Here is a 27,752-nt window from a genome sequence, read left to right as displayed (position 1 = left end):
TTTCGATTCGATTTCGATTCGATTTCGATTCGATTTCGATTCGATTTCGATTCGATTTCGATTCGATTTCGATTCGATTTCGATTCGATTTCGATTCGATTTCGATTCGATTTCGATTCGATTCGATTTCGATTCGATTTCGATTCGATTTCGATTCGATTTCGATTCGATTTCGATTCGATTTCGATTCGATTTCGATTCGATTTCGATTCGATTTCGATTCGATTTCGATTCGATTTCGATTCGATTTCGATTCGATTTCGATTCGATTTCGATTCGATTTCGATTCGATTTCGATTCGATTTCGATTCGATTTCGATTCGATTTCGATTCGATTTCGATTCGATTTCGATTCGATTTCGATTCGATTTCGATTCGATTTCGATTCGATTTCGATTCGATTTCGATTCGATTTCGATTCGATTTCGATTCGATTTCGATTCGATTTCGATTCGATTTCGATTCGATTTCGATTCGATTTCGATTCGATTTCGATTAAAATGCAAATCCTTGCCAAATATGAAATCATTTCAATTTGAAAACATACTTCAATATGGAGAATGCTTCAGGAATTTCTATTCCAATTCATTTTCAAGAGGTTGACGCAAACATTTCCACCATTCACAGATCACATCGAACCAGTACGACGCTTTATCACAACACACTTACCTCGGTAACGTTGCGCCCTCCTACGGTTGTGGTGCAGTTTCCGAACCTTGTCGTAGCCACGGATGTTCCGGCAGCGCCGCCACCTTCCAGGAAAAGCAAATAATCGGAAAGGGTGGATGAAAAGAGCAAAGGTGCTGAATTAAAATCACTTCAAATGAACAGATATGGAATGGTTGCAGGTATGTATACCCCTGGCTCTGGGAAAATCTCCGGCGGTTTGTGGATGTTTGAATTCTAGCATATATGAAGAAACCTTCATGGAAGGTAGGGTTGTCTGAAGTGAGACAATAATCAATTCCAACCATTCCCTTTAAAGTGGTCGTTATCGATAGAAAGCGAATTAAGAATCGGAAAAGGTCTTTTTTCAATTGGCTGACACGTTTCAGTGAAAAGCTATCCGCAAATAAACCATCCTAAGCTTGATTCATTTTAAAATATACGATAATACGATAGAAGTTGTTGATGTTCATAATCGCTTAGAAACATCTGCTGTTAGCAACTGAATAAAGTGGATTATGGCTTCTATATGCTGAAAATGGCACTATGCTTGGGGATAAAAACTGTTCAACAAACATCCAAATCACTGTGCACTTGTTAAGCATTTTCGGTTCTAATGATAGTATCTCATGGGAAACCAGCGATAACAGAGTCGGAAACAAATATTTCCGCAATATCCAACCCCGGTTGGCACTGGTGGGCACTAATTTGAGTGCTATATAATTATCTCGTTTGTTTCTGCAGTTGGATTAGCAAATATGCACATTCAATTATAGTTTTGTTCTTTTAGTCCCATGGTAGAATGTTCCACTTTCAATTGTAGCTCTCCAACTAGAGAAGCGGACATGGATTTAGAAGGATTTGAAAATTTTCCAAATTGAAACATTTTATTAACTATGGAATGAGTTTAATCACAAGAATTTATTTTTATTTCATCAAGCGAAGGGTTGGGGAGGATTTCCCTAGGAATCCTGGGGAGGGTTTCTTTCGAAATCCTAGAAAGAAATTCCTTCTAAATGCTGAAAAAGTTTTCCTTTGCAATCCTGGGAAGGATTTCCTTAGAAATCTTATGAACGATTTCCTTCAAAATTCTGGGGGATCTCCTTTAAACACCTTAAAAAGATTTCCTTAGAAATCCAGGGAAGGGTTTCCATCGAATTCATCGGTACAATTTTCTTTGAAATCCTGGAAAAAGGTTACTTCGAAATCCTAGAAAAGATTTCCTTCGAAATAATGGAAAAGTTTCATTAAGAAATCCTGAAATGATTTCCTTCAAATTGCTGGAAAAGATTTCTTTCGAAATCCTGAGAAGGATTTCCTTTAAAATTCTGAGATGGATTCCCTTTGAAATCCGGGGAAAGACGTCCTTTAAAATCCAGGGAAGGGTTTCCTTCGAAATCATGAGAAGGATTTCCTTTGCCATCCTGGGAAGGATTTCCATCGAATTCATCGGTAGAATTTTCTTTGAAATCCTGGAAAAAGGTTACTTCGAAATCCTAGAAAAGATTTCCTTCGAAATAATGGAAAAGTTTCATTAAGAAATCCTGAAATGATTTCCTTCAAATTGCTGGAAAAGATTTCTTTCGAAATCCTGAGAAGGATTTCCTTTAAAATTCTGAGAAGGATTCCCTTCGAAATCCGGGGAAAGACGTCCTTCAAAATCCTGGGAAGGATTTCCTTCGAAATTCTGGGAAGGATTTCCTTCAAAATCCTAGGAAGGGTTTCCTTTGAAATCCTGGAAAAGATTTCCTTCGAGACCCTGAAATATTTCCTTCGAAATCCTGTAAAAGATTTTCTTCAAAATCCTGGGAAGGAATTTCTTAGAATTCCTGGGTAGGATTTTCTTCGAAATCCTGGAAAAGATTTGCTTCAAAATCCAAGAAAGGATTTCCTTAGAATTCCTGGGTTGGATTTTCTTCGAAAATCTGGAAATGGCCTACTTCGAAATCCTAGAAAGGGTTTCCTTCAAAATGCTGAAAAATATGTCTTTGGAAATCCAGAGAAGGATTTCCTTTAAAATTCTGGGAAGGATTCCCTTCGAAATCCCTAAAAAGATTTTCTCAGAAATCCCGGGAAGGGTTTCCTGTGTAATCCTGAGAAGGATTTCCACTGAAATCCTGTGAAAGATTTTCTTCAAAATCCTGGGAAGGAATTCCTTAGAAGTCCTGGGTAAGACTTTCTTCGAAATCCTGGAAAAGATGTACTTCGAAATCCAAGAATGGGTTTCCTTCGAAATGCTGGAAAAGATTTCTTTGGAAATCCTGAGAAGGATTTCCATTGAAATTCTGGGAAGGATTTCCTTGGACTTTCTGAATAGGATTTCCTTCGAAATTCTGGGAAGGATTTCTTTCGAAATCTTGGAAATGATTCCCTTTGATATCCTGGTATTCCTTCGAAATCCTGGGAAAGGTTTCATTTAAATTCCTAGGAATTCCTGGGAAGGATTTCTTTCAATATCTTTAGAAATATCTGGAAGGATTTCTTTCGAAATCCTGAAAGAGTTTCCTTCGAAATCCTGAAAAATTCTCTTCGAAATTCTTAAAGGATTTCCTTTGAAATCCTGGGAAGGATATCTTTCAAAATCCTGGTATTCCTTTGAAAACCTGGGAAAGATTTGCTTCAAAATCCTGGGAAGGATATCCTTAGAATTCCTGGGTAGGATTTTCTTCGAAATTCTGGAAAAGGTTTACTTCGAAATCCTAGAAAGGGTTTCATTCGAAATGTTGGAAAAGATTTCTTTTGAAATCCAGAAAAGGATTTCCTTTAAAATTCTGGGAAGGATTCCTTTTGAAATCCTTAGAAATCCCGGGAAAAGTTTCCTGCGATATCCTGAGAAGGATTTCCTTAGAAATCTTTGGAAGGATTTCCTTAGAAATCCTGGGAAGAATTTCCTTAGAAATCCTGGGAAGGATTTCCTTCGAGATCCTAGAAAGAGTTTCCTTCGAAATTCTGGGTAGGATTTCCTTGGACTTCTTCAATAGGATTTCCTCCAAAATCTTGGAAAAGATTCCCATCGAAATTCTGGTATTTCTTTGAAATCCTGGGAAAGGTGACCTTCAAATTCTTAGGAATTCCTTAAAAATCCTGGCAAGGATTTCTTTCAAAATCTTTAGAAATCTCGAGAAGGATTTCCTTAGAAATCCTTAAAAAGTTTTCCTTTGAAATTCTTACAAGGATTTCCTTCGAAATCCTGAAAGGGTTTCCTTCGAAATTCTGAAAGGATTTCCTTCGAAATTCTGAAAGGAAATCCTGGGAACGATTTCTTTCGAAATCTTGGTATTCCTTTGAAATTCTGGGAAAGATTTGCTTCAAAATCCTGGGAAGGATTTTCCTCAAAACCCTGGGAAAGATTTCGTTGGACTTCCTATGGAATACTGAATAAAATTTCTAAGAAATCCTTAGAAGGATTTCCTTTCGAAATTTTGAGAAGGATTTCCTTCGAAATTCATCGATATACGCCTTCGAAGAATCCTTTAGCAACAAAGAAGTTGCTCAATTTTATAATTGAGTTAAGTTGAGTTAGTTATCTACGATGTGTACAAGGATTTTTCTTGTGTTTTTTAAATCAAAAATTTCTTCAGAGTTTTAGGTTTTTTTTATTGCAATTTAAAGAAAATCTTCAGGAAATTTCCTTAGGTGTATCTGGAATTCTTTTAAATTTTCCTTAGAATTTCTTCCTAAAATCCCACCAGGAATGAGTCCTATAAATCCTAGATGGATTTTTCTTTAAAGGTTGGCCTTAAATCCTTAAAGGATTTTCTTTCTTTTTAGAGTTCTTAAAGAAATTCATAATGGAATCTTTGAAGGAAATCCTGAAGAAACTCCATGAAGTATCCACGGAGAATCTATAGCAATCCCTGGCGAAAATCCTGGAAGTAAACTTGGAAAACTTAATTGAAGAAAAACTGAAAGAAATTCTTTAAAGAATAATCCCTGCATAAATTTCTAGAAGGGTCACTGCAAAACTAATGACGAAACCATGAATACCCTGGAGAAAAAGCTGAAAGAGTTTCTGGAGGTATTCCAGGCGAAATTGCTGGAGGAGTTTCCAGAGGAACCATAGGTGGATTATTGTAGGAATCCCTTGACATATTATTGGAGGAATTTTGGAGGCATGTGATAGGATTTTGGGAGGTACATAGATACCTAGATACCTAGAAGAATCTTTGAAGGTATTTCTCAAGGAACGTCTGGAACACTCCTTGGAAGAATTCTTGATGGAATTCTTAACGAAATCACCATTAAGAGTTCCTGAAGAAATTCATTGATGAAATCTTGGAAGAATTCCCAGTAGAACTCTTGGATCTCCTGGGAAAGCTCATGGAGGAAATCTTGAATGGGTTTCTAGGGAAGTTGTTGATTGAAACTCAAAAGGAATCACTGGAAAACTTCTCTGGAGGAATTTCTGGGAATATCCGGAGAAAAATTCCTAAAAAAATCAATAAAGAACTCCAGGAGGAATCCTAGAAGGGAAGCTCGTTTTTTTCTAGAGGAATTTTTGTAAATTGAACGAAATTCCGAGAACAAAAATCCTTGTAGGTATTCCAGGACGGATCCTTAGAGGTACTCTAGAAAGGATCCTAGGAAGTATTACTGAAGGAATCCTTCGGATTATACCTGGAGGGATTCCTTAGAGAGATATTTTTGGGGTGCAGGTCGTTAGGCCGAATGCCGTTAGGCCAACTGTCGTTAGGCTGAAGGCCATTAGGTTGAAAAGGCCGCTAGGCCGAAAGGGCCGTTAGGCCGACATAATTTTTCATCATTTACTATTTTAGATCAAAGGCTGTTCTTTCTAGTTATTATGGGCTTCTAGGTAATGCAAATTATCCAGAGTTGCTCGCTGTCATTATCAACGCTTAAAATTTGCTGATTTGAACAGGCCGACTGCGATAAAATTCGGATCAATCTATATCACATCAATATCATGCTGTCTACTCCATCACTAGTGCATTGATGGCGGTAGACTATGAGCATCACTGATGGGTTAAGTTTAGCGTTAAATTAAGCAGATAAAATGGCAGTTCACCAGTACGATATTTTTGACAGTGTTACAGATAAAATGAAACTATTTGTTGGTCACTGAAAAACATTTATATGTAGCATGGATAATTATTGATAATTGCACGCATTTTAAGATTCTAACGAAATTGTTCATGTGCTGCACACTCCGAAAAAATCATGTGATTTTACGTCTTTTGGATGCACATAAAAGAAGCGAACCAAATGACGTGAATTTGTATCACATTTTAAACACGAAGGTGTCTGATTCGGGAAATGTCAGTCATAGTGGCATCGTTTTCATGACCTTCATCATGTAAAATTACAATTTTCGTTCAATACATCTTTCAGAACACATTTTTACGTCATTTCATCATTTACATCATGTATCATTCAGTCGTAATGTGAATTACGTCCGCGGTAATTTTCATTATTTTTAAGAGTGTGGATACAATTTGCACACTCACTAACATCAGTTGGCGTATGGTTTAAACACTATTTATGACGTTTCAAAATAATTCAATGCAGTCATTGACTGCATGAAAACTTCTTTCTGGTTATGCTTATTTGAAAGCAACCAGCATTGATGTAAAAAAGTCTTCATCGTATTACCAGCTACAACCCACTAACAAACTTCTCTTACATTGTTCCTTTTACACGGTCATTGAAACCGCGAACGGCAACCAAATGTCGACAGCCGTAAAGCTCATTGAAAAGTTTTTTTTTTCCTTTGAGAAGCTATTGTTTTCTGGATCCTAAAAGATATAATCATCTAAATTGTCTCCAGAATCAGATCTTTTTCCCGCAGATTCGATCATCTCCTATCGATTAGCGATTCGGCATTCTTCCTAATGGAAGAACTTTCATCAACTTGATCTTCACGTTGAGGACCGAACATAAGACGTCATCATTGGCACAAATCTTCTAACTGGTGGGGAACGTGCCTTTGGGCTGGCCTCCTGAACTCGTCATCTAGAGATAAAAATTCTGGAATCTATGACAAAAGGTCGAAGGACAAAAGGTCGAATGACAAAAGGTCGAATGACAGAAGGTCGAATGGACAAAAGGTCGAAGGGACAAAAGGTCGAATGGACAAAAGGTCGAATGGACAAAAGGTCGAATGACAAAAAAGGTCGAATGGACAAAAGGTCGAATGGACTACAATTTAGGAAGAACCAAAAGCTATACTCTTTTGATAAAAAAGCAAGTTATCACAAGCGCTACAGCTAAAATAGACGCGAAGAAAACTCGCATATTTTCAGAAAGACCATACTAAGGGAGGTTCAATTTCAGCTCGTCAACGTTTTTTTCGGGGTCAAATTGTGTTAGAATTTTCAGGTCGTAGTTCATCCAGAGTTACCGTGTACGTGCTGTAGCCTTATGTGCAAGAGCCACATTCCTTTCATGCTCACCCGTGCACTGTACATTTTGAGACCTATGTTGGTGTTCCTTGCTTTTTTTAGGGTAGTTTCTCAATGCGTCTCATGCGCATCGTCAGTAGAGTTACTGTGCACGTGCTGTAGCTTTAGGTGCAGGAGCCTTATTGCTTGCAAGCACACGGGAGCGCTGTACATTGTGAGGCCTTTTTTGGTGCGCCTCATTTTTCTTGAGATGTGTCTCACTGCGGTCTCGCGCGCTCCGTCACATGCGCTGTTTAAAATTTAGCGCAATAATTGAAGTGATTACAAAAGTTTTCAATGAGGATCGAAATTATAACTCTTTTATCACGAGTCTTCGGTCATCTAGACACCTGCATAATAAGGCGAAAAAAGTTGTAGAGGCTTTTCGTTACTAAGCAGTTGTTTCACAACTTGGATATCGATGGCGAGCCGTAGCGCCGAGCAGCGCATGAGCGAGTCTCCCCGAGAGCACATCACCTAGCGCGCGCTTTTAGAATTTTCGTGAGCCTCCGTCTAGCGCAGCACACTAGGATTTCGATGAGCCGAGAGACGATTTGGTTGGAGGCTCGTCAGTACATTTATGTGCTCCTGAGAAATATGTAACTCTAATCGTCACACGCATTGTTCAAAAACAGCACAATAATAGATGTGAAGACAAAATTTTGAAACGAGAATCGAGATTGGAGCTTCCGGATCGCGCGTCTTCAACCGTATCTTGTAGATCATCTAGACACCTGCATAATAAGGTAAAAATAGCTGTAGAGACTCTTCGTTACCGTGCAGTTGTTTTACAACTTGGATACCGATGGCGAGCGTAGTACCGAGCAGCGCATGCGTTGCATCTCCCCTAGCGCGCGTTTCCAGAATTTTTGTGAACCTAGCGCAGCACACTACGATTCTGATGCGTTGAAAAGCGGTTTGGTTGGAGACTCGTTAGTTCATTTATGTTCTCCTGGTAATTATGTAACTCTAAGTGCATTGAGGTGCATGCCACTCTATGTGGATGCCGAGTGCTGGAATGCACTGCGTCTGTCATTCAGATTATACTGGAATTATAGCACCTATGGCGTGCCGCCATGGGTTGACTGCAGAGCAGAGGGCTCGCTCTGCGGAGGCTGGTTCCCTGTAACATTGTTCAAGGCGGCTAGGAGAAGCAGTTTGCCTAGGCTTTTTCTGCTGCATATGTTAAAGTGCCCTCTGAAATAGCTATCTATATTAATAAAAATGGAGTGGTGTTTGTATGTCACGAAATAACAAGAGAACGGATGAACGGATTGACGTAAGTTTTTCACAGTTGCCCTCGGCAAGAGATGCGACGTGATCGCGGTAAAAGTTTGGGAAAGTCTGCAGAATAATCGAGAAAACGGGAGAAGACAAATGTATCATTTTGTAGGGGGGATTACATGACGTTTTACAACAGCCTACTTGATGGCAAGACGAAGTTTGCCGGGACCACTAGTATGAAATAGAATCCAAGAGTAATGTGTGTGTTTCTGTAAACCTCCATTCAGAGCATGGGTAGATTTCAGATCGTCGGTGGCGCGACATCACACCTGCATTCCTTGAATTATTTTCTAACGGTTCGGGTTGCAGATCATCTCCTAATAAAAAGCATGATGCAATTCAAATGCTAATAAACACTGTAAAGCATGAAGAACAACCAATATTTATAAGAAGGCAACATTTCATTTGAAAAAAAAACAGGTGGCAAGTGAAATCTATGAAGAACAGTCGATGTATAAAAGAAGGAATAATAGTCGATACAAGTGTCTACAACAGTATGAAATCACTACAATGTATAACTCCAAAAGAACAGCCAATGTTTCAAAGAAGGACAAATCTCTATTGAAAATGTATCAAATAAAAAGCTAATAATAATTACTTTATGCTTTAGAGTATCAAAATAATAACAACCGACATTCAGAAAATGAATCTTTTGTTTGAAAATAATAGCATTGATACAAATTATTGCTTCAAACGATAGTTCTGAAGAACAGCTCTCATTTAAAAGAAGAAAAAACTTCAGATGAGAAGGGAGGAATTCGTGATTAAAATGTTAGCAACTGAGTGTACGATAATCCTTTCAACGGTACAATTTGGACCATTCGTCCATTCGACCTTTTGTCCAGTCGACGTTTTGTCCATTCGACCTTTTGTCCCTTCGACCTTTTGTCCATTCGACCTTTTGTCCTTCGACCTTTTGTCCTTCGACCTTTTGTCATTCGACCTTCTGTCCTTCGACCTTTTGTCCTACAACCAAAATTCTGCACTGGGCACTGTAGCATTCTTTCGGTGGCGTTTCTGGCAATATTCGGATTGCATTCCTGGACCGAATGAATTTAGTTCACCGGTGCAGTCAATTACGTAAGTGCTTATTAACCCCTCTACCGGCAGCTTCATTCTTAACCACAAGAAAAAAAATTCAAATCGCTACAACTTTTTTGTTTCCTGGTCATCTGGTTTTGAAGATATTCCAAAATTGGTTTAGGGACAAAATGTCGAAAGACAAAACGTCGAAAGACAAAACATCGAATGCCAAAACGTCGAATCCCAAAACGTCGAAAGGGACAAAACGTCGAAGGGACAAAACGTCGAAAGCAGTAATTTTTCTAGCGAAGGTTCCGTTGCCAGGGGAAAAATGGTTGCTATGCCAACAGCGTTGGGATCAGCAAAAATTACAATTTTCATCACAGTAAGCACGGAATATATTTGCAGAAAAACGTCAAACAACCATCCATTTCTGACGCCAAAGAAGTAGTGCAGTACTTGAAGCAAATCAAAATTGAAGCCATAACTTGAGAACACAGAATGAGAGGAATAGATGCAAACCTGAGAATACAAACAACAGTTTTGCCGACGCTTCAACAGGGTCGGTGAACGGAATGGACTGTTTGAAAGGTTGTTGTCTTTACTTTTCGCTGCTGGCGTCAACTGCTATAGGTATTTCAGAACGATTGGTTACCCCATAAGTGAATTCATTATTCTTTAAAAATTAACTCATTCTTTTGTCTAATAATATTAAATTGATTGATTGATTTTCATTTCAGAAACTTATTCAGGATCACATATGTAGAAATACGGATGTCCAGCAAATGTGTCAATATGTACTCCCAACCAGGGTTGGGAAAAATCTTGAAATTCACTCTACAGTAGCCAAGCAAAGTCAATCACAGTCAGCGAAGCCAGTGAAACTCACGCCCATCGCTGCTGTAGGCAAAAAGCCTGGAAAATAGCAAAACACCCGTTGCTAAGGGCAACCCAGAATTACTGTAGAAAAATGTTCTATTTCCCGCTGCATTTCCCGCATTTAGAGCCTTCAATGACACTCATGATTTAGAAAATTCGTGCACCCAACATAGGCTACTTGATGAGATGCACGTTTTTGAACTACTGTATTGGAAAGCCACGTGATTTTCGCGAAAATTCAAGCCTACTACTATTACCATTCCCAGCACTGCTCCCAACCAATTATACGTGAAAACCTTGAAAATATTGTAGAATATCGTTACATATAGAGAAAATGCAAGATTTTTATACATTATATGAATTGAAGAAGAGAGGAAAATAATATATTTACCTAATATTACGATATTATAGCTTATTTTTGTATTCGGTCTTGGATGTACTATTGAATTGAATTCACTGTACATTGATTAATGTTTGGTGTTGAGAAATTACATCGACAAACAGACATAAGAACTAGAAAAAATGTAAATTTAAAACATAGTCGACCATAACATTAACGACACTCATTGCTTAAAATACTCGATTTGGCCAACCAGCGACTAGGTGGTGGTACCGCAAAAATGTCAAACTCGGAAAAATGCGAAACATGTCCTCTCAATGTTTGACTAACATTAGCACTTCAATGAGAAGCTCAAATTATTGTTTTATAACCTGAAGTTTAAAAAAATCTTAAAGTTTTCCAACAAGTTTTAGCTATTTTCAATTTGATGTTTAAGTATTCTTTCCAAGACCAGTTAAACCTTTATGGATCGGTATCTGGTCCTGACTCATGGAAGTATCGAGTAGAAACAGGGATAATTCGGGTAGCTGTTTGAGATTACCATTTTTGTAAAAATTAAATTTTGTTTTTAGTATGGTTTCATTAGTCAATATCGAGTCACGGAATATCAACTCGTGGAGGTTTCACTGTATTACGGTATGGTAAAAAGATCGGAAAAATATATTTTACTATTCAAAATATTGTTGAGTATTTGAATTTTACGTTTTTTATCAATTTTCTTATTATACCTTTTAAATCAGATAGACCGACGTTGTTTTTTCAGACATTCGATTTTTTTTAAATTTCGACGTTCTGTCACTTCGACGTTTTTTCCTTTCGACGTTTTGGCATTCGACATTATGACATTCGAAATTATGGCATTCAACATATTGTCTTTCGACGTTTTGTCCCTTCGACGTTTTGTCCCTTCGACGTTTTGTCCTTTCGACGTTTTGGCATTCGACGTTTTGGAATTCGACATTTTGTCTTTTGACGTTTTGTCACCCAACCTCCAAAATTCCTTGGGGGACTGACGCGTATCTATAACCCACGTATGTATCTCAGGCTACAGATTTTTTATCGCAAGCGGATATTCACTATTCAAAACTATACATTAGTGAGAGTATGTAGTGAAAAAATGAAGCAATTTGATTCAGCCGTTTTTGAGTAATGAGCATTTATGTTGTTGATACCACGCTGGCCGAATAAAGATCTTAAAAACTTCAAAAAACCTCATTTCGTATTTTTCAGATATCTCTTAGAATTCTTAACCAATTTGAATGATTTTTTCAGAGTAGCTCCTTATTATATGGCATTGTATAGCCCACATTTTATTTTTTCGATAAGTTGACGTAAAACAAAATGGCCGCCTTAGACATTTTATATGAAAAAAGTCGGTCCCCCAAGAAACATTGGAATATCTTTAAAACTACATCACCAATCATCAATATCGACACGGATTCATAAACTAGAAGAGTTTTTTGAGAACTTGTGAAAAAATGGTGCAAAAATACCAAGAAATAAAACAGTTATCGCGATTTGATTTTTTTTCTTGCGTTAAAAAATTAAGCTGCCGGTCGAGGGGTTAGTAACGCTGAAGAGGGTGGAAGGGGCTTACAGCGGATGTTACAGCTCATACAAATTTGATAAAACAATCATACAAAAAGCGTATCATGGAGGTACGTGGGTGTCATTTTTAGCGCACAAAATCAAAACAAAGACGATAAAAGTTAGTATCGAAGCATGCTGTCGTGCTGATGTGTGAGGTGTGCAGTTGTTCAAGCCTGATTTGCTACTGAAAAGGAATCGCTAAAGAAATTTCTCGCCGATTACTTGCAGAAATTTTCTACAGCGGCTCCCATTTGAACTGACAGTTTTTTTTTTTAATTTCTTTATTAGTTTCATTCCAAACATTACATTCATTATTTCTTATATCTAGGTGTTCTGTGTTATTAGACAACACTATCATCCTAATTTGGTAAAACAAATCTAAGATTTTATTAACATTTTGTTAACAACATATTACATTTCATTTGCCGTAGCAGTTCAGATTTTTTACAGGTGAGTTGATTTCACCTGCTTATAAGAGAAAAAAAACGCTTTGAATATACTTAACCTAACTTAACCTAAACACATAACGCATTAATCGTGGCAATAGAAGATTGTAACGATTTTTGCCTGAAATTATTGATTATTTTATTTGACATTTGTTCCAATGTTTCAACATTGGATATTCTATGTAACTCATTGGTACTATACCAGGGAGGAAGCCTCAGAATCATTTTCAAAATTTTATTTTGAATTCTCTGCAGAGCTTTCTTCCTGGTATTACAACAGCTAGTCCATATTGGTACAGCATACAACATGGCTGGCCTGAAAATTTGTTTGAATATCAAAAGCTTGTTCTTAAGACAAAGTTTTGATTTTCTATTAATAAGGGGATAGAGACATTTTACATATTTGTTACATTTGGCTTGAATGCCCTCAATGTGATTTTTGAAAGTTAAATTCTTATCTAGCATGAGCCCTAGATACTTAACTTCATCTGACCAATTTATTGGAACCCCTCTCATCGTGACAACATGTCTACTTGAAGGTTTCAAATAAAGAGCTTTTGGTTTATGTGGGCATATTATTAGTTGAACTGACAGTTCTTTTCAACTGCGTACTGCGATCAGAAAAAAGCGCATTCTTGATCGATTCCTTGCAGAAATTTCCCATGCATCAAGATAGGCCGAGAAATTACTTGTCAGCAGCGCATCAGGCTTCACTGTGCAAAAATTTTCTGCACAGTAGTCTAATAAGGTGCAAAATGCTCAATACCACGTGATCACTCATTTCGCAATGATTATGATCTAGAGTGCGATGTCGCATCACTGCTGTTGGTTGTCAAATCAAAGTGATATTGATAGCTCGCAAGTGATATTGATAGTTTTAGACCATCAGCCATCAGTTGATATGATTGATGTTTAGAAACTATGAATTATCTTGATTCAATAACTAAAAATCCATTCGACCTGAAAATTCATCCGGCGGCTTCTAGGTGATCCTGCCCCATCCCTGTTAATTACTTATTCGATCTTACGGTTAGTTAGAACTATTGGCCATTTTCGGGCTAATAACCCTTTCGGCCAAACTGGATTCGGCCTAACGGTATTCGGCCTAACGGCATTCGGTCTAACGGGATAGAACCTCTAAAGATTCTAGGAGGTATTACTGAAGAAATGCTTTGAAGTATGCCTGGAGGAATTCATTGAAGTTATTTCTGGAGAAACTTTTGAATGTATTATTTTGAGCATTCCTGGAGATTTTCCATGAACAATGGCCTGCAGACATTTCAAGAGAAAATCCAGAAGGAGGTATTCTGGACATATTACTGGGGGGAAACCTGGAGGTATTCCTGCATGAGCCTCTGCAGGAATTTTTGTAGCAATCCCTGAAAGAATTCCTCAGAAAACTTGATTACTTGAGAAATCCCTGAAAGAAACTTTCAAAAATCCACGAAGAAATTGCTGAAAGAATCCAAAGTTTAGTCAGAAAACATATTTGGTGGAATTCCAGGAAGAATCCTAGGACCTTTTTTTCCCTGGATTAGTTCATGGAGGAATGTTTGAAGGTATTCCTGTTGGAATACCTGGAGTATTTCTGGAAAAACTATAAAGTAGTTTCCAAAGAATCCCTGAAGACATCCCTAGTAGGTTTTCTAGAGTTATTTGTGGTGTATTGTCTGGAGGAAACTACTCCTAGAAAAATGTAAGAAAAAAAGTATTTTTGATAGTTATAATGGAGATATTTCTAAAGGAATCTCAGGGGGGTTTACTGGAAGAATCTCTGGAGGTATTACTGGGAGTATCTGTGAAAGTGTTCATGTAGCTATTTCTTGATTAATCCCTGGAGATGTTTCTGAAAGAATTTTAAGATAAATTTGTGTAATAATAATTCTTGTAATTCTTGCGGGTATTCCTGAATAAATCTGGGGAAAAAGTTTTGCAAGAATTCCTAAAGGAATCCCTGGAGAAATTACTAAAGCAATCTTTGAATTAATTTCAAAGTGAACCCTTATAACATCCTAGAAGGAGCCTTCCTTAGCCGAGAGGTTAGAGTCCGCGGCTACAAAGGAAAGCCATGCTGAAGGTGTCTGGGTTCAAATCCCGGTCAGTCCAGGATCTTTTCGTAATAAAAATTTCCTTGACTTCCCTGGGCATAGAGTATCGTCGTATCTGCCACACGTTATTCGAATGCAAAAATGGCAACTTTGGTAAAGAAAGCTCTTAGTTAATAACTGTGGAAGTGGTCATAAGCAGTGTCGGATTTGGGCTTCGGGGGGCCCGGGTCAGATTTCTTGACGGGGCCCTTGGCATAAAATGAGCGGCAAAAGAAAAGCATAGGAAAGTTAAGTATTATGAAAATAAAATATCCGGTAAACATAAACAATTGTAATACTACTCGGATTAGACTATACCAATTAAAGTGGTTCAAAAAATCGTTTTTGCTCCACACTGCTCATTCGATTCTAGATCAAATTCTGGGTGTCTTCCCAAAATTTGAGCTCATTCGGACGAAAGCTGAGACTGCACAAGCCCTTCAAAGTTTATATGGGAATTACTATGGTAAAAGCATGCAATTCATTCAATCGGTCATAGTGTTTGCCCATGTGCTCTTGGGGATTAGAGCTATGTTGATACTGTGAGATACATTCATCAGCTACAACTTTGCCGAAGACCGTTTTCGGACGCCTCAGTAATTAGTTATTGATTTATTTCCACTCACAAATTTTTCAGCAGTGCTCATTTAACTTCTGAACAGGCAACATTGGAGCACCTGGCGCGAAAGATAGCACGCACAAATCACCCAAGTAACACAACATGTCTCATATAAATCACAATGACTTCAATATGACTAATGAGAATGTTCTGTTTCATAGCGAAAAAACTAGAATTCATACTTATATATGACTGGAAAAGCGCAGAAGGTGGAGCTTGTGCAACATATTTTTGTTGTCAAAATTATGTATCATAGGGGTTTTGGTATACATAATTATGTATTATACTTTGTCCAACAAACCATTAACGCAACAAAATACTGAGAACATTAGGTAGTGGAAACGCATTGGATGGTCGACAATGAAAAATGTAAAAGTGCAAACATTGACAAGCCTTCATTTTTGATTGCATAACTGTTATTGATTGGTAACTGTTGTAGCATGTTTATTTTAACGCATTTCAAAAAGATCATAATTTAAGGATCATGACAGCTTACATTGCTCAACTTCTAGGAAAACATTCCCACACGCAAGTTAGCTGTACTTGCATCTTCAAAGCATTTGGTACATGTCATTTTTCAACTAATCGACTAGGTTTCATTTTTCACAACCCATCGATTATCCACATACCACACAACTTGAGCAACTTATTTTGTTCTCATGACGAAGCGCATTCATGCTGAGAAGCTTCATATTTCAATTCCCATAAAGACAATTTCTACTTTTGCCTTTGCACTGATTTGACCCGACAGTGCAACGGCCCAGCGAACACACATGTAAACGTTTACCCATCCGTTTGGTAAACGCCTTCTTTTAAATTTGTATTCTATGATTGGTTAATTGATATTGGTTGTTTCAGCCTTCTCGTAATATAGTGGAGTACTAGATTAAGCTCGAGGTTAGCTGTAAGATTGACTTCAAAATAAAAGACAGAACATAATCAACAACCATAGAGTCAAGTTGACTAATTCCGATAAGTCCTTTATGGTATCATACCAGATGGCGACCGGACTGGTTGACACTTTGTGAAATATTCACAGTCAACAAAGTTTTAGTGGAAAAACTGACAAAGTCTTAGTGGAAAATCAGACAAAGTTTTAGTGGAAAAACAGTGATATTATAAGTGATAATGGGCTTTTTCAGTAACGATGAGATTGTTGCCAATGCATCCACGCCCGAGAACACAGTAATTGCATCTACACTCGTAGTGATTGTGGCAGTTTTAATTCTTTTCGTCATAATGAGGATGTACACAAAGTACATGCAAGGAAAAGTGAAAGAAGAAGCGAGGAGAGAAGTACAATTAAGTAACCTCCGCACAGTTTGAAAAGGTTAAAAGGTGATTACGAACAAAACATTCTTGGTTCCAGTACAGTATGTGTGCAAATGAAAATCTAATACCGCCGTACAGTGCACAATTATGTGAGCATTTTGAGAGTTCACGGAAAAAGTTATTTCAGAAAAGTGGAAAAGAATGACTTTACATGGTTCAAGGTGAAATTGCGAGTCGTGTAAATTTGAGATTTTTTGCGGTGGAGCAGTGGTGCAACAATTCAACGTACAGGGATGGTGCCAGTGTCCAGTGATTCTAGGCAGCTTAATAAGAAGATGATGCCTGCTTGCTGCCGCGGAGATTCGTGGTTGCGGAATGCGGACCAGTTCGTACGTAAGATGATTCCGGCTTACCGTCGCTGAGGTTTGTAGTCGCGGACCAGTCGACTAGATGAGGTCAGTGTATCTATTTCTCTACGTGCAATTACATCACTATTACATCACCATCATATACTGATTTAGGAAAAATTATTATGTAACACATAGCAAGCATCACAAATTTATTGTTATTTTAGTAATTTCATTTATAGTTAATAATTTCCAAAGATTTAATAATCTTGAATTTCAAATGAGTGAATATGAAAAATTAAAACATTTATATAATTATATAAAAAAATCAATTAACACTCCTCTCACAGAGAACACCCTGAGAGAGAAATCAGATTCTTGTAAGGAAATTTATGGAAATTTGCAAATTTATTTTAGTGAAAACTCTGTGGATGAAATTTTAATAAGTAATGCAAAAAAGTGGTATTTAGAAATAAATCAAGTTTTAAAAGCCAAATTAGATAATTTAAACACCAAAAACCAGTTGGACGAAACTTCGATCAGTATGGTGCAACCAGAAGTGGAACGTCAGTTTGACGTTAAACAAGCAACAGCGCTAGTGCAGCCCTATGATGGTAGTGCGGCTGGTTTGGAATCGTTTATCGATTCTGTAAATTTTTTAAAAGAATTGATTCAACCTAACCATACGGCAATGGCCGTAAAATTCCTTAAAACACGTTTAACAGGAAAAGCTCGCTGTGGCTTTCCAGATACGATAGTAACAATTGATGCATTAATTGAGCACATTAAAATAAAGTGTCAAGATACTTTAACACCAGATCTGATTGTTGCAAAATTAAATGCAACAAAACAGAGAGGGCAAGTATTAAATTTCTGTGAAGAGATTGAAAATCTCTGTAGCAAACTCGAAAATAGTTACATTTCCCAAAAGGTCCCGGAAAATGTAGCAAAGGCAATGACCACAAAAGCAGGCGTAAATGCTCTCATTAATGGCATTAACGCTAGCGAAACTAAACTAATCCTAAAAGCTGGCAATTTCTCTTCGATTAGAGAAGCCTTGCAAAAAGCACAAGAGAGTGCTACTGATAATACATCATCGCAAGTTTTCAATTTGCGGAATAAACAATTTAACCCAAATGAAAGGAAAATGAATTTCCGAGGTAATGGTTTCAACAGAAACCGAAATTTTGGAAATTGCTATAGAGGAGGTTTTTCTCAAAGACCCCAAAACAATTATTATCATAACTCTTCGCGTGGAAGATACCAACGTGGTGGTTACCATAACGGATACAATAATCGTGGAAGATTTAATGATAATCGTCCACGATATGACAACCCTAATCGAGTATATGTGGCAAATGTGGATCAACCGTACGGTCCACCACAAAACCAGAACCGCGATGCTCCAAACAGAGCTGCTCCCCAACAACAACAACAACAAAGTCAAAGAAATTTTTTAGGTCAGTGTTAACCATAAACCTTTCTGCTTCTAATTTTATCGAGATTGGAGTAGAAATGGCAAATTCAGTTTGTACTTTACTTGTAGATTCTGGTGCGGACATTTCTATATTTAAAACTGACAAAATTTTAACAAATCACAATATAAACTACAAAGTTAAAACAAGAATTACAGGCATTACAGAAGGAGAAATTGAAACAATGGCAATAACAGAGACAGTGTTGAATTTTGGAAATGAGATAAGAGTTAATCATTCATTTCATTTAGTTGATGCGAATTTTCCGATTTTAACAGATGGTATTTTAGGAAGAGATTTTTTGTCTCTTTTTAGATGCAATATTGATTACGAATCTTGGCTTTTGAATTTTAATATTGATAATATAGCTGTATCTGTTCCAATCCAAGATACAGTAAATGAGAATTACATAATTCCGCAGAGATGTGAAGTGATTCGGAAGATCAAAGATTTAAAAATCACGGAAGACATGGTTTTATTTTCTAAGGAAATTAAGCCTGGTCTTTTCTGTGGTAATGCAATAATTTCACCAACCTGTCAGTATGTAAAATTTATGAATACTACATCACGACCCATCAATGTTTCAAATGTTGACCTAGAATTTATGTTAGAACCATTAACCCGTTATCAAATATTAAATACTAGAAAAAATAATAAACCCGATGACACACAGAAAAGAAATAATGAAATTTTGAAGGAAGTTGACTTAACAAATGTTCCAGATTATGCAAAAAATGATTTAAAACAATTAATTACAAAATATACAGATATTTTTTCACTACCCGATGAACCAGTAACTACAAACAATTTTTACGAACAGACCATTAATTTGAATGATCCAGTTCCAACTTATATACCAAATTATAAAACTATTCATTCTCAAAGTAATGAAATACAATCCCAAGTTAATAAAATGTTGAAGGATAATATTATTGAACCCTCAGTATCCTTATATAATAGTCCAATACTCTTGGTTCCGAAGAAATCAACAGATGATAAGAAAAAATGGCGTCTTGTCATAGATTTTAGACAACTCAACAAAAAGATTTTAAGTGACAAATTTCCTTTACCAAGAATTGATTCCATATTAGATCAGCTTGGTAGAGCGAAGTATTTTTCAACTTTAGATTTAATGTCGGGATTTCACCAAATCCCATTGGATGAAAATTCGAAAAAATATACAGCTTTTTCGACTCAATCAGGTCATTACCAGTTTACAAGATTGCCGTTTGGACTAAACATTAGCCCAAACAGCTTTCAAAGGATGATGACAATTGCAATGTCTGGGTTGACGCCAGAACTAGCATTTGTTTACATCGATGATATAATTGTTGTAGGTTGTTCAATGCAACACCATTTACACAACTTATCAGTTGTTTTTGAAAGAATTCGAAAATATAATTTAAAATTAAATTTGTCAAAATGCAAATTTTTTAATACAGAAGTAACGTACTTAGGGCACAGAATAACCGATAGAGGTATTTTGCCTGACAGTAGTAAATATGATACCGTAAAGAACTATCCAGTTCCCAAGAACAGTGACGAAGTCAGAAGGTTTGTAGCTTTTTGTAACTACTACCGGAAATTCGTCCCAAATTTTGCAACAATTGCATACCCGTTGAATCAATTGTTGAGAAAAAACATAAAATTTGAATGGTCATCAAAATGTGAAGATGCTTTTAATGCTCTAAAATCATTTTTGATGTCACCAAAACTATTACAATATCCAGATTTTAAGCAAACATTTATATTGACTACCGACGCATCAGATGTAGGATGTGGTGCGGTATTATCACAGAATATTGATGGCAACGATTTACCCATAGCGTTTGCCAGTAAAAGTTTTACGCCTGGAGAAAAGAATAAATCAGTAATTTTGAAGGAATTGACAGCAATACATTGGGCTATCGATTACTTCAAAGCTTATTTGTATGGACGTAAATTTGTAATTCGTACAGATCATCGTCCATTGGTATTTTTATTTAATATGAAAAACCCAACATCCAAACTGACCCGGATGAGATTAGATTTGGAAGATTTCGATTTTACTATTGAATATATTCAAGGTAAAACAAATGTTACTGCCGACGCGTTATCACGTATAGTAACGACGTCAGATGAATTAAAATCTAAAAGTATATTTACTGTTAATACACGAGCCATGACAAAAAGAAAACTGAAAGAGTCTAAACATAGTCAGGAACTACCTGATGAAAACAAAAGTCAAAACAATGCCGTTAATAATAAGCCTGATCAACTTGTTATTTATACGACAGAGAATCCGACTGAAACTAGAAAACTACCAAAACTTCGAAGTGCAATGGAAAATGAGAATTTAATTTTTACATTACATGAAGCATCACAAAAGAATAAAATAATAATACGAATTACAACACAACTGCGAAGTATAAGACAAACATTAGTGTTTGCACTTTCAGTGTTAGAAAAAGAAATGCAAATGAAGAGAATTACAAAAATCGCGCTATCGAGTCATGACTGTATTTTTGAATGGGTACCCAAAGAAACATTTAAAGAACTAGTTTTGAAATCTATAAAAAATTTGCAGATAATAATATATAATCCACCCAAGTTCATTAGTGATCTTGATGAGATTAAAAGAATACTTGAAAATTACCATCAAACACCGACTGGAGGACATATAGGTCAGCACAGACTATACCTCAAGTTGAGAGAAATTTATAATTGGACAAATATGAAAAGTTCAATAGCACAATTTATAAAGGCCTGTGAATTGTGTAAACTGAACAAGATTACCAAACATACAAAGGAAAAATTAACAATTACAAATACACCGTCTAAACCGTTTGAAGTGGTATCTATTGATACTATAGGACCACTTCCCAAATCAAACAATAATAATAGATATGCTGTAACGATACAGTGTGAATTAACTAAATATGTAGTTTTAGTCCCTATTCCAACAAAAGAAGCAAACGTAATTGCTAAATCTTTAGTTGAAAATTTTATTTTAATATATGGAAAATTCTTAGAGTTAAAATCGGATCAAGGAACTGAATACAAAAATGAAGTCCTTGATCAAATTTGTAAACTATTACAGGTTAAGCAAACTTTTTCTACAGCCTATCATCCTCAAACGATTGGTTCGTTGGAAAGAAATCACAGGTGTTTAAATGAATACCTGCGAAATTTTGTCAACGAACATCAGTCAGATTGGGATGATTGGTTACAATTTTATGCATTTACATATAATACTAGCCCACACACTGATCATGGTTTAACACCATATGAATTGGTTTTTGGAGTTAAAGCAAGAGTACCACACGAAACATACACAGATAGAATTGATCCTGTTTATAATTTTGATCTCTATAGTAAAGAATTAAGATACAAACTTCAAAAGTCACATGAAATAGTTAAACAAAAATTACTTGAACAAAAACAAATACGAAAGGAAATAAATGATCGTTCGATAAACCCATTACAAATCAAGATAGGAGATATAGTTTATTTGCAAAAAGAAAACAGACGTAAATTAGATTCATTTTATTCAGGTCCATATAAAGTAAAATCAATAACAGAACCAAATTGTGAGATCATCAATTTACAAACAAATCAATTATCTTTAGTTCATAAAAATAGGTTAATTAAATCCTAGGAAGTGTTAGTTTTAAAACCGAGCCTAATCTCATAAAAAAAATAATGAAAATCAAAAAACAGTAAAAAAATGAGATAGGTCAAAATTCTTAGCGCAAGCTGAGAAGTGAGAAATTCGGATATTTAATTAAGCATTTTTTCTTCTTGTTTTTGAATACATTTACCAATATTCTATCAAAATAATATAATCTAACATTGTAAAGGAGATTGAAACAACATTTTTTTTTTCATTTATATCACATATGTTGACAAGAATTGAATGTCTTCACTACGTTACGTCATTCACCCAAAGGGGGATGGTGTAGCATGTTTATTTTAACGCATTTCAAAAAGATCATAATTTAAGGATCATGACAGCTTACATTGCTCAACTTCTAGGAAAACATTCCCACACGCAAGTTAGCTGTACTTGCATCTTCAAAGCATTTGGTACATGTCATTTTTCAACTAATCGACTAGGTTTCATTTTTCACAACCCATCGATTATCCACATACCACACAACTTGAGCAACTTATTTTGTTCTCATGACGAAGCGCATTCATGCTGAGAAGCTTCATATTTCAATTCCCATAAAGACAATTTCTACTTTTGCCTTTGCACTGATTTGACCCGACAGTGCAACGGCCCAGCGAACACACATGTAAACGTTTACCCATCCGTTTGGTAAACGCCTTCTTTTAAATTTGTATTCTATGATTGGTTAATTGATATTGGTTGTTTCAGCCTTCTCGTAATATAGTGGAGTACTAGATTAAGCTCGAGGTTAGCTGTAAGATTGACTTCAAAATAAAAGACAGAACATAATCAACAACCATAGAGTCAAGTTGACTAATTCCGATAAGTCCTTTATGGTATCATACCAGACTGTTATTTAACACTAAATTAATGTGCGAATCAAAAATTATGGTGAAATATGCACTTTTGCTTCGAAAAAATCAATTCGCCCTTATAAATCGTTCAATATACAGTTTTCGACATCAAGCCAAGTAAATATTTCCAAAAAGGAATCCTCACATTTTGCAAATTAGTTCATTATTTTGTTTTCTACTAATACACTGAACTTTTACTGAACTATTATTACTTTTTTTCAAAGCTTCAGAACAAAAATCTCATCGTTATGGTAAATATTCGAAACTAAATTCAAAAATTAAAGATGGTCTCCTTAGACACACTGCATGACGAGTGTTTTGGGAAAAGACAAAAAATTCATTGCCAATCATTTGCCATTGTTTCATTCAAGGCAGTGAAAAGTTTTCAGGGACAACTAGTGTGATCATAAATTTACAGTGTGATATAAGTTTGATAAATCACTTGACTATGACAGCATAAATGGAAGTTGTAGCATTGAAGTTTCTTCTCAAATCTCACGAACCTTTGTTGATTTGTACCCGAAATAAAATAGTCTAATCAGGTTATTACCAAAAAACTATTCCGGCAAACTTTATGTTACAATTTTGTTGACGGAAAACTTCTATACCAAATGACTATAAAGTGTTTTCTAAGTATTTATATTTTATCCTACAATTCTTCACAAAAACACGTAAGTCCTGCATGATCACAAATGTAAGCGAGTTAGGTAATTCCATTGAACCTTTTTCGTACTAAACAGTGGCAAACAACCACCACACTCTATTCATTCATATAAATTGATAAATAATAATTGATAATAATTTACTCAAAACATTTGCTTAAAAGTATTCAGTGAACACCATATGACGAATTTCTTAGCCGGCAGTGTATCATCCATGCTATCAAAAGTGATAAATGTCACTTTAGTTGCATTTGTTTTATAGACAACTAGAAAAACTTATATTTGACTGAAAATAAACATAATTTGTTTATTCAGAACATGTTTGAAAAGAGTATATATTATGACATACATGAAACATGAATATGACATATTGAGACTGTTTATTTGTCGTGCATGTCTAAAACAACCGAAATAAGACATATAACCAAACACATGTTTTGATAAACATAAAAAGACAAATATAAAACATAATATGGTTGAAACATAGTATTGAGCATTTTGCACATTATTAGACTACTGTGCAGAATTTTTTTGCACAGTGAACATTTGCACACCTCACACATTAGTTTAGTAGCATGCTTGGATACTAACTTTTTTCGTCTTTGTTTTGATTTTGGGTGCCAAAAACTGACTCATCCATCGGAGAATTTAATTCATTCAGTACAGAAATGCACTCCGAACATTGCCATAAACGCCACCAAAAGAATACTACAGAGCTCAGTGCAGAATGACGAGTTAACTTCGTTTCTCAACGTGGAGTACTTGGGTGAACCGTTAGAGAAAGACGTAGATCAAGTTGCTGAAAGTTCTTCCGTTAGGAGGAATGCCGAACCTCTAAACGATTATGTCCTGAATCTACGGGAAACAGATCTGATTCTGGAGACAATTTGGATGACTCAATTAGTTTGGATCCAGCAAACAATATCTTTTCGAAGGAAAACTTCCCAATGAGCTTTACAGCTGCTGGCTATTGGCCGTTCGAGCTTTCAAAACCATGCAAAAGGAACAATGTAAAATAAGTCTGGTAGTGGTGTGTAGCTGGCAATACGGTGTAGATTTTTTTACATTAATCCTAATTGCTTTCTAATGAACATAACCATAAAGAAACTTTCAAGCAATTTATTTGACTGCTTTGAATTGTTTTGAAACGTCAATAGCTTTCAAACCATACGCCTGCTAAGTTAGTGAGTGTGCAAATTGTATCCAGCACATGAATAATTTCTCTAGAATCTAAAAATTCGTGGAATGGTCAATATTGCAAAACAAATTATATGCCTTAGTAGAACATCTCCATTCAAGTTCAATATTGAAAGGTTTGACAAAACAAAATAGCGACTTACGTGAGACATGACATGTTTCAAAAACTTTCTAGCAATCATTGTAGGACAAACTGTGTATTTTTAAATTTGGATTTATGTTTTCGGTGTTACTTGGGCATGGCTACTATGTTTTACTGCATATATCCAGTGATGCCTGCAGAACAGCCCAATAATTATAGCCAAAGTTTTACAACTCATTCAAAAATCATTAACTAATTACTGGGGCGTCCAATTTAAAAACGGTATTCGGCAAAGTTGTAGCTGATGAATGTATCTCACAGTATCAACGTAGTTCTAATCTCCAAGAGCACATGGACAAACACTATGACCGATTGAATAAATTGTTTGGTTTTCCCATATAAACTATAAACGGCTTGTGCAGTCTCAGTTTTCATCCGAATGAGATCATATTTTGGGAGGACACTCAGAATTTGATCTAGAATCGAATGAGCGGTGTGGAGCAAAAACGATTTTTTGAACCACTCTAATACCCATATCACTTCATGACTGTTGCGTAAAATAAATCATCTGATGAGATTGATTTTTGACTGAATCGTTCACAATCAAGCCCAAAATTAGAAATGTTCCAGTTAAAATCAAGACAATATGATCAATCGAGACTTGGATAACAATAGTAAATACTAAATTCATTTTTTTTATCGCAGATATGAACTCGACAGTCATTATTGAAGCAATAAGTAAATCGTTTAACTAAATTATTTTATCGTGTAGAAATTTCCTGATTTCCTACATTTATTGTTAAAAAATGTTCCTACCGCGACTGTATTGTGTGCTTTGAAATACTCAATTTGATTATCAAAACAGAAAAGGAACACACGATTGTTTAACTTTTATCAGAAATTTAACTAGTATTTGCGAACAAGGAGCAATTGCTTTCAGAAAGCACTTAGGCTTCACTCTCGGTCAACTAACAACTTCCAGAATTAGCTGTATGAGCTTTCCCCAAAACTCATGTTTTAGTCCCTTGCTTTAAAATTCAAATGGTTCAGATATTCACAAAAGTTTGGAAGAACACTTCGACAAATTGCAGATAATGCTATAGTTTCTGTAATTATTTAAATTCCGTAGATTTTGGTCAAGTTTATGGTAAATTTGAAGCTCTTAGCAAAAACTTCAATATTTAAACAGAGCCATGAAAATATTAATACAAAATCAAAAAAATCTGTCACAAATGGAAAAGAGTACAGTAAAATATGTTAATATCGTATTTCTGGTATAATTTCAGATGTGTTTGATAGAATAGTAGTTTCAGTATCCTAATGGTAAAATCAAGAAAATGTATGAATTAGTGAGTATCTTCATCTTATCAAGATCATTTTCATTGAAATTGTTCAGATAAAAATCGTATGGAATTAGCTACTTACTATCAAATAACATAAGCTCATGGCAGAATATCTCTGTTAAAAATCGTATTGGATTTGTATTTTAAATTTAAAATCAATTATGTAAAAAAAAAATCATTGAGTTGTATCTCATTCCTCGGGGGGGGCAGGGCATTTGCCCCCTTGGCACCCCCCCAAATCCGGGCCTGGTCATAAGAACACTAAGCTGAGAAGCAGGCTTTTGTCCCAGTGAGGACGTTAATGGCAAGAAGAAGAAAAAGGAGTTCCAGAATATATTCCTAGATGAATCTTTGAAGAAATTCCTGAAGTAGTCCTTGAAGGTATTTCAGGACAAATTCTTGGAGATATTCTTGATGGGTTTTGTAACGGTTCGTAGTACCCCCTCAGTATGTTATCGAGGTTTTGTCGCGGTTAGTGTAGTTTTCGTGTCATTTGAATGTTGATAATTCAGGAAAGTGTTTGTGTTGTGTGTTTCTGCTCTATGTTTGGTCATCCGATCGGTACGCAGCCTGCCAAATGCTACCATAACTTGAAGCCACCGACCAATAGAGGACTCTGCCTAAATCCCATGGGAGCAACCATTGCACAGTGGTTCCATTTGTTCTACGAAGCGGTCATAAATCATTTTACTTCATATCCGGTGGCAAATACCCTGAGAAATCGCCAAATTAATTATTTTTGACTGTTTAAACTCCGTCGATGTTGATGTCGTAATTCATATCACTTCATAAATTCTGATTAGGATGCGGAGATCATAATGCGAAGGCTCTGTTATATGAATGATTATATGTGCATAAAACCGACTTTGCAATTATATCTTCTTCCATGTCCAAAATTAACTGAAGTACTTAATATCTTGATAAGGACCATGAAATCTCTACATTGAAAGCAATATATCAGGACTATTTTTTTCCAACTTGAGAAGATTCTCTGCTCAGAGTTGGTTCACATGCTCAAAAGCCTTTTTTTAGTATGTGGATATAAAAAGCTATTGAACACTATTCTAAGTGCCGGAGATGTATATACCAAATAAATACTTGAAATATTCATTAAATGATAAACCCAATTTCACATCAAATCTCTACCAAAACCAAATAACGAACATGTCACCTAATGTAATTAACCATATGTTTCAAATACTTCAAACTAAGAAATATTTAATGAATTATTTGTTAATATATTGATGCTTCTTAATATAGTTTGTATTCTCACAGTTTGATTTTTTTAGCGCTGGATCTATAGATACTGGAATTTTATTGAAGATCTTGTTTTGTTGTACAAAATAAAAAAAAATTTCATTTTGTTCCTCCCACACTTTCAGTCATGTCATATATATTCGAATGGCTGTTGTACCATTACTAATATATTAGGATTTTGTTCTCTCAGCGCTCTAACTAAAACTACTCATTAAATCAAAGTACAATGTTGCAAGTGTATTTATAGTGAATTGAAGTATTAGTAGTGAAAATTTCAAT

The 27,752-nt window shown here is 35.8% G+C and overlaps 1 protein-coding gene across 2 annotated transcripts in view; it reads right to left on the bottom strand.

The window, feature by feature from the left end:
- The window catches only part of LOC5572235 (gonadotropin-releasing hormone II receptor), a 275,945-nt gene that overhangs the window by 7,696 nt on the left and 240,497 nt on the right, over positions 1-27,752 (bottom strand). For both annotated transcript variants that reach the window (XM_001653870.3, XM_021850350.1), the window contains exon 8: positions 670-752. In XM_001653870.3, the coding sequence (XP_001653920.3) occupies positions 670-752 (83 nt within the window). The remainder of the gene's footprint in view (positions 1-669; positions 753-27,752) is intronic.

This window comes from Aedes aegypti, chromosome 3 (genome assembly GCF_002204515.2).
Source record: "Aedes aegypti strain LVP_AGWG chromosome 3, AaegL5.0 Primary Assembly, whole genome shotgun sequence".
NCBI classification, from domain to species: Eukaryota; Metazoa; Arthropoda; class Insecta; order Diptera; family Culicidae; genus Aedes; species Aedes aegypti.
This window is presented reverse-complemented; position numbering and strand designations above follow the sequence as displayed.